The 13,872-nt window shown below is 36.6% G+C and overlaps 1 protein-coding gene across 1 annotated transcript in view; it reads left to right on the top strand.

Moving 5' to 3' along the window:
- The window catches only part of Hdgfl3 (HDGF like 3), a gene marked incomplete at its 5' end in the record, with an annotated part of 66,005 nt that overhangs the window by 37,302 nt on the left and 14,831 nt on the right, over positions 1-13,872 (top strand). The window contains 3 exon segments of the mRNA XM_023712406.1: positions 5,523-5,599; positions 9,806-9,944; positions 10,394-10,552. Of these exon segments, the coding sequence (XP_023568174.1) occupies positions 5,523-5,599; positions 9,806-9,944; positions 10,394-10,552 (375 nt within the window).

Genomic DNA, 13,872 nt, shown 5'->3' with positions numbered 1-13,872 from the left:
TTAGACCACTGAGCTATCTCATTTTAGGGTATGGTTAAATACCAGCAACAAGGAAATATCATAAGTTCTGTTTATGGAATGGTAATTGTAATCTTTTCACATAAGAATGAATTTGTTCTCTTCAAGTTATAACTATGACAGCAAAAGGGAAATTTAAAAGAAAACATTTGTTCCTTAATACTGCTTACCTCACACTTAATGCTTATATTTTCCATATTTCTGTCTAGTCCTTATCTATAGAAATAGGTATATGTAATTATAATCATAGTGTATGTAAAATGTTCATTCTTTTAATATTATGCCATAGAACTTTTTATACTGGTTTTTTTGTTTTGGTTTGGGTTTTTTTGGCAGTACTGGGGATTGAACTCAGGACCTTGAACTTGCCAGGCAGGCACTTAAACTGAGCTATATCCCTGGCCCTGGCATATTTTTTAATGAGTGCAATCTTAACTAAAGAATCATTAAGTGATGGGTAGGGCGATAGCTCAGCAATATGAGTGCCTACCTGGAAAGCACAAAATCCTGAGTTTAATTCCCAGTACCAAAAAAAAAAAAAGAATCACTGTGTGGCAGATTATTCTAGATAGAGGGTATAGTAGTCAATTTTCTCTGACTATAACAACAGACCTGATGCTGAGTGCTTTGTAAAAGAAAGGGGCTATTTAACTTATACTTTTGGAGGCTGTAAGTCCAGAAGGCATGGGCATAAGCTCCCTCTGGGCTTTTGTCACATTGTAGAAGACAACTGTGGGGCAGGTAGAAAAGGGAATAATCATGTGAAAATACAAAGTCAGAGAAGGATTCAGATTTTTGTTGTTCTTTCACAAGAACTGACTCAGGGGTCCTGTAAGAAGTGCCTTAACCCCTTCCCAGGGCGTGATGTCAGTGACCTAACATGATGTCACATGACCTAACCACTAGGCCCATCTCTGTTTTTGTTTATTAGTACATGTTTGCTATACATACTGATTATTCAATATAGCATATCTTAATTTTTTTAAAAAATCTGTTTGGTTGTTCCAGGGTCTCCATATATAGTGCAGCTCAGACTCATAGTGATCCTTTGGTTTTCAGCCTCCCCAGCGCTGACATCACTACGCCCAGACTCTGTGGCTGGCATGGCATGTGGCACTACAAATTGAACCGCTGTCCATGCGTGTGCCTAAGCAGGCGCATTAGTTCACTGAACTCACTGGCCCCCCACATTTTATTTTATTTAAATTCATCTTGTTCTTTCTTTCCTCTTCCCCCACATCCTCCCAGTCCCATTTCTAGTTTGCCTTTCCAATTGTAGGGAATTTGTCTTCCTATTTCATATTATCTTGTATTCTTTCTTTTAAAATCACTTATACTTTGCATTTTTCTAATAAGAAAAACCATTTTGTGCTTGTGTGTGTAATTTATTTCACTTAATGTTATGTTAAACATGTATCCATTTTCCTACAAATGCTGCAAATTTATCCTTCTTTATGGCTAAGAGATATCTCACTGTGTATTTTACTGCTATCCATTATCTGTTGATGGTTGTATAGGCTGCTTCCAAGATTTAGCTATTATGAGTTGTGCTTCTGTAAACATGGGTATGCATGTGCCACTGTAATATGATGTCTTTAACACTTTTGGGAAGAAAGCAAGGATTAAATGGAATTTTGTTTTAGTTTTTTGAAGCATCTCCATACAGATTTTCATAGTGGTTGTACTATTATACACATCCATCAACAATGTAAAAGGGCTCCTTTTTCCCCTAAGATTTGCCAGAATTTTACTGTTTGCTTTCCTGATGATAACCATTCTTTCTGAAGTAAAATGAAATCTGTTATTATAATTTGCATTTCTTTCAGATAGGCCTACCTCTTAAAGGTCTCACGCTTTCTTCACATTGCCACACGAGGGACCAAACTCCCAACACATGAACTTTTGAGGAACATACATAAACCAAGCTATAGTAAGACAGAATTTTTAGTAAGACATGATTTTTGCATTCAGAATTTCATAATCTGGTGTAGAACAAATTGAAAATAGATTAGTACTACGTAAAAAATACAACCATAGAAGCATACATGGAATTCAGTCACAACAGTGAAACTGCAGAATCTAGTTTAGCTTCACAGGAGGGATGGTTTCTTTTTTTTAAAATGTGTCTTTCATTTTTGTCAGCTACTCTTCCAACATATATAAAAAACTCAAAAAGCTTAACTCCAGAAAAACAAATCAATAAAGTAAAAATGAACACATAACTCTCAAAAGAAACACTAATGACCGGGGCCGGGGAGATGGCTCAGTGGAATAAGCGCTTCCCTGGCAAGCACAAGGGACTGAGTTCAATCCCCGGTTCCACACACACACACACAAAAAAGAAACACTAATGACCAATAAGTATGGGGGGGAAATGTTCAATATATTTAGCCATTAGGGAACTTGCAAATCAAAATTACATTGAGATTCCATCTCATCCAGCCAGAATGGTTATCATCAAGAATACAAAAAACAATAAAACCTAGCAAGGATAATGGAGAAAGAGAAACACTTCTACACTGTTGGTAGGAATATATATTAGTACAGCCACTATAGAAATCAGTAAAAAGATTCATCAAAAAACTAAAAATAAATAAATACCATATAACTAAGATATACCTAATTACTAGGTATATAGCCAAAGGAATTAGAGTCAGCATATTAAAAGGATACTTGCATACCTATGTTTTATTGGGGCACAATTTGCCATAACCAAGATATGGAGCCAATTTAGTTCCCACTAATAGATAAGTGACTAAATAAAATGTTTTAAAACATTATAATCATATAATCATTATGTTTTAAAGCATTATATATTTGTAAATTAAGCCATAAAGCAAAACTAAATTATGTTATTTGCAAGAAAATGGATGGAACTGGAGAGCATTGTATTAAGTGAAATAAGCTAGACTCAGAAACACAAGTATGTTTTCTTTAATATGTGGATTCTAAAAACGGATTACGTGAAAGTAGAATCTGGACATTAGACAAACAACACAATAAGGGGGTCAGGAAAGAGGGATACAGAGGAGAGTAATGAGAGAATGGATATGACCAAAATGTTATGTGTATATGAAAATATCACATTGAATCCAAATATCTTATAAAATTAATATGCTCTAATAAAACATATTTTAGAAGAATAACTACAAAAAATGTCTCTCTAGCTGGGCATGGTAGCATATGCCTGTATCCCTACACTGAGGAGACTGAGGCAGGAGGACAGTGAACTCAAAGCCAACCTGGACTACATAGTGAAACCTTACCTTGAGCAACTGAAAACAGGAATGCATCTCTGCATATAGCCATGCTGCATTGCTGGACTACACCAGGCAGGAGGAACAGGAGAGAAAAAGTTTGAGAGAAGTCAGCCAACAGGAGCTGAGCAGTGTAAAATCACCTCTTTCTTTGGGAGCTTGTATAGTTATGAGTAACACTAACAATTATCTGTCATTTATTGAACACATGGTATGCACTCAATGAAGGGTTTCTAAACTGCCCTCTTTTTGCTGGTGACAGCAATCTTTGAGTGACATCAGTTATTAGCTACATGTGAAAAGATGAAGACACTTTAATTGAGTGACTAGCCCACGGTCAGAAGTCAGTACCTCTGAGTCAGGACTTGTTCTCAGATCTGGCTTCAAAAAAGTAACAGCCATAAAGTAGATTTGCCATAAAGCCAATAAAGGTTCAATTTAGGGTTTCTTACTTGCTAGACCCCTGTAAATGCTGGAAATCAAGACAGTTCCATGTAGAAATGGAAAATGGAATTATAGCTAGAAAGCATTTTTAGGTAAACATTTCTGAGGCCTAAAGAAGTCTCAGAAGCAAAATTCTATTAATTTCTTATAGTTTATTTTTTAACTGTAAGTAAGCACTCAGTTTTATAAATCAACAATATCGGAAAGATAAGTTCAACCATCAGAGAAAGCTATAAAAGAAAATAGTATGCTTATGAACCATTGCATATAATTTTGTATTGCTGAATCATGACATGAGAAGAGTCACAGGAATTTGAACTAGTCAGAGATCTTACATTGAGACATTCTAACTAATAATGTACATGTAATTATATGATAGTCTTTTTTTTTTTTTTCCCCAGAACCGGGGATTGAACTCAGGCCCTTGCGCTTGTCAAGGAAGCGCTTATTCCACTGAGCCATCTCCCTGGCCCCAAAAATGGCAGAAGGATTTTTTTTTTCTCCAAATGCCTTCAGGGCAGGTTTGGCTGGCTTGAGTTGTGGGGATCAAACCACAGCAGCCTGAGCCTTACTGCTTTGTTGAAGCAGCCACTTAAAGAACTGAACTAAGGGGCAGGCCCCCTATGATAGTCTTAAGAAATGTGAACTTCATCCTATTACAGTCCTCACCATCAATAGTAAATAAGAATTGATAGGTTTTGAAAAGGATAAAGTATCTTTGTTTCTTAAAGCTCCAAGGCTGGGGAGATAGCTTAACAGCATAAATGCCTGTCTGGCAAGCACAAGGTCCTGAGTTCTATTCCTGGTGCCCACTGCCCCCAAACACTTTCTGCACAGCTAGGAATGCTATAACCAGTGAAAAGCTATAGAAAGGCTTTTCTAAACAAGGAAGTGACATAACCAAATGTGTACTATAAAAGTTAATTCTAGCTTAAATGGAGGAGGTGGGAGGGCTATAATAGTCCAGCTAAGAGATGATATTTGAAATGATCACACAATATTTCATCACATTAATTTTTCAGTTTTGCAGTATGTATGTATATGTGTGTGTGTGTGTGTGTGTGTATTTTCAGTTACTCAAAAAACCGTATTTTAACTTCTTTGATGTTATTTTCAATTATTTTACTAGGACAGAAACCCTAGGAATAATTTTTTTTGGCCCACACAGCTGGCATAGCATGTGGTGCTGGGGATCAAATACTGTCCCTGCACTTGCGTAAGCTTACCTAAGCAGGCACTTTAGGCCACTGAGCTATCTCAACCCCAGGAATAATTCTACTGGGTCAAAGCAGATGAATAGTTTTGGCTCCTATCTATGAATTATCATAATGGTTAAAACAAATTTATAATTTTAATTTTTTTTTTTTCAGTATTTTAGGGAAGGGTCTACAGGCTGTTCAGGGTCTCACTACTAGATCAGAATTAGTACTCACTACTAGAATCAGTAATGATTCTCCTGTTTATGGCCTCCCAGTTACTGGGTTTACAGGTGCACGCAACCATGCCCAGTCTCAATTGCCACCTCAGTATGCCCAGGGGCAGGCAGGGCTGGCACAGCAGGCTCAGGGATCGAACCCCTGGCCCCTGGGCCTGCTTGCAGGCGCTTTAATCCACTGAGCTAGGCCGGCCCTATAATTTTAATTTCTATGTGATAGACCAAACATAACCTTTATAAACATTTTGTTAGGTTCAATAAAAGAAGAGCAATGGTGCTTTAGATTAATTTTATTTTCTTGGCAAAAACCAAAACAATGTTTATATTATTTACAGTAACAATTTGGTAACTACATTTATCTTTAATAGATTGATGAACTCCCAGAGGGAGCTGTGAAGCCTCCAGCAAACAAATATCCTATCTTCTTTTTTGGCACCCATGAAACGTAAGTCAACAAAATAATGTAAAGCTATAAGAGCTCTAATTTGAACTTTGCCAGACTTCATTGTTTGTAGATTATTTATGATATTTTATATGTTGTTAAAGTCATAACCTGTTACATAAAGTTCTAAGTTTAAAATGTGTTTTTCCTATTGCAAAGACTTTTCATTCAGAGAAGTCTTTATGACTAAAAGCACAACTTTGTTTTTGGGTGTCATTTCTGGTTCTACTTAAATACTACACATCGTTTGGAGGTCTTTTTTAGGACACTTTTAAGTTCTAAAGTGGTTCCTTTACTACTCCCAGTTATTTCTCATGTAGCTTATATGTATTTCCCCTCTAGAGAAATTTCTTCCATTCGTATTTCAGAAAACAAAGTTATGAGATTTATCCAACTTGCTAGACTCTTAAACATATCTTTTGAAGGTCTTCTAATTGTATTAATTAACATAAAAGTTCAAATAGTATAGACATGTATTCCCTTTTAAAATATTGCAGGAACATAAAGATCAGAATGGTAAACTACTTACTTTGGAGTCCTGGGTTCCTCCTGTACTCACTACCCTTATCTGCCTAATTGGAAGAGAAAAAAAACCTGTTTCCGCAGTATACGTACATCTTGTAGCAAGAGGGAAAGAAAAAAAGTAAAAGCAAAGAATTTCTTGTAAAGGAATGACAGGAAGTTGTATATGTGACTTCTGCTTTTCTTTATTCCATTGGAAAGAACTTAGTTATGTGAACATACCTAGCTGTAAGAGAAGCTGCAAAATGTCTCTAGCTAGGCAATACTAAAAACTTGAGAGAAGTAATCAATGAATGAATGAATGAATGAATGAATGAATGAATGAATGAAAAAACTGGGGGGACTGTTGGCAACCTTTGCTATTAAGAATGGATATGATTATTTGTAAAAGCAACATAGTATAGAAATAATAAACATAAGGGAAAACTGTAAACTATCAAAAAGCTAGTAAGTCTTTAAATTTAGAGTCATCCTCTCTATTTGTATGTTAGTAGAACTTTGCAAGCCCTTTCTTAGCATGTCTCTGCCGCTCTTGACATTGTCTTCAGTTTTGTTTTGAAAAAGCCAGAAGAGGATTTCCAAGACAAAGTTCATTCTTCATGTGAGAAATACTTCTTTCAGGAAGTTAGTTTGTGGTTATCATTTGACTTGGCATTTGAGGGAGCTTCATTTTGTTTCATTTTCATGCTAGGGATTGAACGAAGGGCCTCAAGCGTAGTAGGGAAGCCTGTTTCCACTAATTTCCATTTGCAGTCCTATTTTTATCTAAGATGTACTGTGATATATGCAGCTTCTGATGTTTTCCTTCTTAGAGAGGTTGCTGAAAATGTTTTACTTACAATAAATACAAAGAAGGGCCAGCCAAATAGCTCAGCAGATTAAAGCACCTGCTTAGGCAGACACAGTGGCCAGTGTTTGCTCCCAGGCATGCTGAGACAGTGATTGAGATTGGGTGTGGTGATCCATGCCTGTAATTCCAGCTGTTTGGGAGGCTGAACACAGGCAGATTACTATGAGTCCAATCTAGGTAGTGAAACTCTGTAGACCCTTACTAAAAATAATAACAATAACAACAACAATAATAATAAATACAAAGAGCTTTGTAATTACATATTTTTTATGTTTGCCTTAATCCTAGCCCCATTTTATGTATGTATTTGTGATCAGTTTGTTTCTGGTACAAGGCAAGATGTAGTAAAGCCATGACATTTCCACTGTATGCACCAAAATTAGCCATTTATTAACACTGTGTTACTTTTAGTCTTTTAGTAGATGTCTTTTTTAGGCATTCTGTAAGATACTAGATATTTTTAAATACACTTAAAGAGCTTACCCCTGCAGATATGACTTATGAATGCAATAGAATCATCCCATTGAACAATGTAAAGGATCTTCTAGAACTGTCTCTTACAGCATTCTTAGTATAAGTCCATGGCATCAAGCCAGGACTCAAATCAATAAAAGCCACTCTACCAAGGATCTGTATCATACAGTTTATATGTGGCTTTTTTCCTTCTGGCTTGATCATCTAGAGACAGATTTTAAAATACCTGAGAGAATGAACTTCCAAAACATTGCAGTAGTATCGTATCTGCTGAACTATTCTGAGTGCTGGGTATCCCTGAACCCAGGATGATACTGACTCTTTCTTTGAGGCAGGCATCGTGTCAGTGTTCTTACCCTATGTACAGTACTTAGCTCAGCATGTGCCTATGTGGACATTCTACAAAATAGCTGTTGAATGAATTAAAATTAATTAAATGAAATAAATGAAGAGAAGGATAGTAGACAAAAGATGAGGAACTTAACAAAAATGCTATGTTCAGGTGAGCTGAAAGTGTACTCCAGGGAGGACCACAGTTCTCCTCAGGACAAGACATTGAATCTGTTAAACCACGAAAGGATAAGTGATTGGAGATTCACGTTCTTCTCTATATAACATTACTCCAGTAAGTATAGTCTGGACAACTTTCAAGGAAGTCTTTGCTAGAAATAATAAAATCTTGAAAGCATATAGAGTTGAATAATTTTATTTTCTACTCTAACCTTTAAGATTTGGAAAACATACAGCAAAGTTAACCAATTGAGAGGGAATTTGGTTTATGATATCAGTAATCCAAGGAAAAAGCAGGATTGTTTATAAAAAATACAAACTTGTCTTAGAAGAGTTCATTCATGATCTTTCTGGCAGTAGCTAACACAGCTAATCATTAGTTATTCCTGGTGAATGATAATAAAAGTGTATCATTTATTCATAGAGAATGCTTCCTGGTCTCTGGAAGCAGTTAGAGATGCACCTTATACATCTAAAGGTAATATTAAAAGCAAGTTCAACTAGTCACAGTAATACATACCTATAATCCCAGCATTTAGGCTACTTAGTGAATTACAAGATTTTGTCTCAAAATGAAAAGCTTAGTTATGTAGCTCACTGGGAAGTCCCTGGACTCAATCTCCATTTTTAAAAAAAGGAAGGCCAAAAATTGTTAAATTGGACCCACTCACCCTGACTTTTTTGTCAGAGCAAAAGAGTGGGGCCTCTTCTGTTTCTCAGAGACACTAGTCATCTCCTGCCTCAAAGTCTTTGTACAGGCTTTGCCCTCTTTAGCTTTCTGTCCTTAGTCCCTTGTAGGTGAGCCATTCCCTGAGCTTCATATCTAAACTGGTAAAATTTCACCCCAGTCCTTCCCACCTTCTCTTCCTTTTCTTTTTTAGTAGCTATGTTTCATTTATTAATCATTTTGTTATCTTACCACTAGAACATATGCTCCATGACAGCAGAGATGTTTGTCTCTTGTTCTCTGTAAAATCCCCATCACCTCTGAAATAGTGCCTGACACATTATAGATGTTTATCTTTGCTAAATGAATAAATAAATCTTAGTTTGAAATGTAAGCTTCAGGATATAAGCCAGAATTTATGCTTCCCTACTGTCATTTAGGGTCATAGGCAAAAATGCTAAAGATTCTGTATCAAATACATATATTACACCAGAATTTATTCTAACTGATGCTAATGGTTATAATTAATTTAAAGTAAGTTTAAAATTGGATAATATTATGTTCACTTTGCCACTTTTGATTCCCCCCCCCCATGGTACCAGGGATTGAACTCAGGACCTTGCACTTGCCGGGCAAGCACTTATTCCACTGAGCTATCTCCCTGGCCCAGATTTTTTATTGCATAGTGCTTTTTATTTGTTTTGTACTGGGAATCAAACTTGTGCTTGCCAGGCAAGCACTTGTGCCACTGAGCTATATCTTCCTCCCCTCCTAGTGCTTTTTAAAACACTAATAAGCAGAAATCATAGTACACAACTATAATCCAAGCAGTGAGGCAGGAGGATCACCATGAGTTTGAGGCCAGCCTGGACTATATAGTGAGTTCAAGACCAGCCTCCACTATAAAGCAATGGTCTGTCTAAAAAAAAAAAAAAGAATTAATAAATAAATGAATATAAAATCAAAGTAGGGCAATCCATGTTTGCTGGCTTATATACTAAGAGATCCATTTTTTTTCTGACTTTAAGTGTGTATCTAAAACATCTTGTGATATGTGCCTAATTCAGAAGGCTTTTTATACTTTCAGTTGCCTTATTATACTGTCCTCCAGTACCTCAATGGATATTTACAATTAAGGTATCTTCTGTTTGGAAATGAGCATGTCAACTCTAACTTCTCTCTGCAGTGCATTTCTAGGTCCCAAAGATCTTTTTCCATATAAGGAATACAAAGACAAGTTTGGAAAGTCAAACAAACGGAAAGGATTTAACGAAGGATAGTGGGAAGTAGAAAATAACCCAGGAGTCAAGTTTACTGGTTACCAGGTAATGATTTACTTCTTTGGCACTTGCTATATCTCATTTCCTTGGTTTTACCATTTCTTCGTATTTTTTATAATATGTCCTTTTACACTAATAATTACCTTTCATCTTTTTGAAGTCAGCATTATTTTTGGCTCTCATAATATTTTGGGCTAAATGCAACTCTTACCCAGGAAGGGTTCAAGTCAAGTGGCCACTAAACAGTTGAGTTTGACAGCCACTGGTTGACTGACCGAGGGAGAGTCTTGCTGTATTGCACTTCTGGGTTGAAGCCATATTCTGCATGGGTGAGATTGCAGGTGTTTGTCACCTGGCCAAGCTCTCTCAGTCCTTTACTTTGAAAAACTTCAGAATAAATAGAACTCTTTCAAATTAAAATACAGTGATTATTTTCACAGCCTATGTTCCTTGCTATTTTTTCAGAAATGTAATTAGCTAAATTTTTTCCTCAGGCAATTCAGCAGCAGAGCTCTTCAGAAACTGAGGGAGAAGGTGGAAATACTGCAGATGCCAGCAGTGAGGAAGAAGGTGACAGAGTAGAAGAAGATGGAAAAGGCAAAAGAAAGAATGAAAAAGGAGGCTCAAAACGGAAAAAGTCATATACTTCAAAGGTTACTTGAGAAACTCCCTGTAGTTATTAATGTTACATGCATAATCACTGAAAGTTTTTAGGTTATTTTCAATTTTTTTACTGGACACACAGAAATATATAGTAGATTCTGTGGAGCCCCTGCCTTTAGGGACAATAGAGCAAAGGGAGTCAGACAGGTAATCTTAGATGTTAAATCAGTCTGGCTCCCTACTCTTAAAGGCTGACTTGGTTCTGAAACTGCCACTTCCTTAGATGGCGAAGGACTGTTACTTATTTAAGGATAGAATATATAAGTATCTGTGCCCCCTACAGTAACCTCCAGATGAGCTCTGAAGAATTTAGGAAAATAGGAGACAGTATGATGCAAGACTGTCTGTGTACCATATGTGTAAGTAACAGATTCTTATATCTCTACTTTAGAATGTGCTTTGGCTTTTTGTTTTCTTAGTTCTTACATTTCCTGATCACTTAGCCTATGCCAGAGTTTGAACTACAAGTCTGTCTCAGTTCCTTTGCTCGTACAAAGTACAGTATAATGGGAGGGGGCCGACAGTAAACAAAGAACCAAAAAGTAACTGTTAATTGTGAAAGGGCTATGAAGTAAGTGAATGGGAAGATGAAACACCTACGTTAGAATAGCCAAGCCTATCTGCAAAGGTCAGGCTTATACTGAGACCTGAGAGAAGGGTAGAGAAGGAGTCTTACATAAAAAATTTGTGTGGCAAAGAGAAATAAACAGAGCTGCAAAGTGTTTGGCATGTTCCTACATTGAAAGAAGGTAGGCATCACAGGAGAGCCATGATTACAGGGGAGAGGCAAATGAAAGCCAAGCCATGCAGACCTGTAGGCCATACTATAAAGTTTGGAATTTATTCCAGGTCACAGTAAGGTTTTAAACAGTAGTAACATGATACTGTATTTACAAATTGAAAGTCCAGGTTTCATTTCAGAAATGTAATTAAAAATGCTGAGAATTTGAAAATTGATCACTTTTTAAAAAATGAAGCAAGATAAATGAATCTTTGAAGACCAAAGATTGGTTGGTTAAGTTTTTCTCTGCTCTGTCACATGACTGAATACTTGGAGAAGTTACTTCTACTTCAACTCTTATATTAGTGGCTGATATACTTAGGGAACTCCTTGAAAACAAGTAATCAGACTTTTAAATTTTTATTTTGGTAATCAGTAAAATCTAACCTGCTGGCATGCAGTAAAATTGTGTGAGTGCAGCATTTTTCCCATGTACCCAGTGAAGAGCATGGGATTGCTTTGGACAGGCATCAAGTTTGCAAATGACAACAAAATAATCAAAGTTTTGTCTACTGAGCTATGTCTTCTTTTGCAGTTATTTTTAAGCTACATTTCTTTTCCCGTTTTGGGCTTCACTTAAATACTCACTTCAACTGAATTATTATTGCCTGCTCAGCCCTGTATAATATGTTGTGTGTCCCTAAATTATCTAGCTACCTAAACTTTTGACTTCTGGTTACATGCATGTTAAATATTATTGAAGTAAAAAGATAAATATATATATTTCACTTACTAAGGTTTGTCTACTTTAAAAGATCATTTCCTTTGGTTTTTGGGGGTGTTTTTGTTCTTGTTCTCAAGATCATAACCTCCATGATCATGGGAGAACTGTGACTTGGTTTTTCCAGGGCTTGGTATTGAACTCAGATTTCATGCGTGTTAGGCAAGTACCCAGAGTCATGACTTCCTATTCTCAATTCTCTCCACAATTGTGGCCATAAGCCCAACTGAATGAGAACCAAATCAGATTTCCTTGTAAGGTCAATATGAAACTGTGGAAAGAATTAAGTTCATGATCTGAGATACCACTGTTGTTTCTTAGATAACAGTAAATATAACTCCATTCCCATGTGAAGGTCTCCTTGTGGCTTTTAGGGGAGTCTTTTTGTTTTCTTTCCTCCAGAGGCACAGAGAAGACAGATCATTTTCCTTGTAGTCTGTCTTCATGGGATGGGTTTTTTTGTTGGTTTTTGTTATTGTTGTTGTTTTTCTAATTTTCACTAAAAAATACCCTGGCTTTATACAGAGATCTCCACTTTATCCCCAGTCATCTGGAGGTCCTGGCACTTGTCTGCCTGTTTTCTGGGCACAAAATGAAGCCAAAGGGTCTGGGAATCAAGGTGGCAGGTGAGGCTTGTCCTGCTGATCTGGGAACCATACTTGGAGGATCATTTACCTAGCATAACTCCATTGTTTTTGTTTTTTTTTTTGCTTCCTAAATATTTTCCTTTTTATTGAGTATGCTGACTTTTTTTTTTTTTACATCTCTATTTTTACATAAAGGCCTTCCTTTGAGTTGAAACTACTAGTTTATAGAATTTTTAAAAACATCTCAGGTGGAAAGGAAAGGTCCTAAATCCTCTACCTCACTTAAACTTTAGTTTTCTATTAACAGGTTCACGACAGTCATAATTCAAATGTCTCCCTGCATGGCAGCTCAGAACCATTGCTAGTACGTGGATATCCATGCCATCATGCAGCATGGGATAATCATACGTGTACCAGCAGTGGTTCAAGTCAGTGTGAACATGTTTTTAAAAACAAAGCTCAGTCATCACAATGAAAAGTCACAGTATAGCAAATTTGAGGGTAATTATATCTCTCTTTAGCAGTAAATGAATGATTCAGATCTGAGATACACTGGATACTAGAAAATTATCATTCAAAAATATTTTGCATTCAAATTATTTACATATAGTAAGGTAGATCAGCCTCAAAGCAAACTAAACATTATGCTAAAACACCAATTGTTTAAGACAAATATAGCAACAAGTAGATGAACAATAAATTTAAGATCATAGTAATTTTTATTTATTTTAAACAATGATTGAGAAAACATTCTGAAGGCTGGTGAGATAGCTCAGTGGACTAAGTGCCTGCTTAGGCAAGCGCAGGGACCAGGGTTCAAACCCCAGCACCACATGCTGCACCAGCCCCATTCCCCTCGGCTTGGTGGCACACGCCTGTAATCCCATCACTGGGGAGGCTGAAAACAAGAGGATCACTACAAGTTCAAGCTGTGTAGTGAGACCCTGTACCAAATACATGAATAAATAAAAAAACAAAAAACATTTTGAGAAATTCTTTGATTTCAAGAGCTCTTTAAGGTTATAGTTTGGCAGCCCAGTTTCTTAGAATAATGAATATTGTGATTCATTAGAAGTATAAGAATACCCTCACTCTGGGCTTTGTGTAGCAACTATAATATTAGAAAGTCATGGGGGCCTGCCCCTTAGCTCAGTTCTTTAAGTGGCTGCTTCAACAAAGCAGTCAGGCTCAGGTTGCTGTGGTTCGATCCCCACAACACAA

Source organism: Octodon degus, unplaced genomic scaffold (assembly GCF_000260255.1).
Source record: "Octodon degus isolate 3935 unplaced genomic scaffold, OctDeg1.0 scaffold00002, whole genome shotgun sequence".
Lineage (NCBI taxonomy): Eukaryota > Metazoa > Chordata > Mammalia > Rodentia > Octodontidae > Octodon > Octodon degus.
Note: the sequence above shows the minus strand (reverse complement) of the source record. Positions and strands in the feature narration are given on the sequence as shown.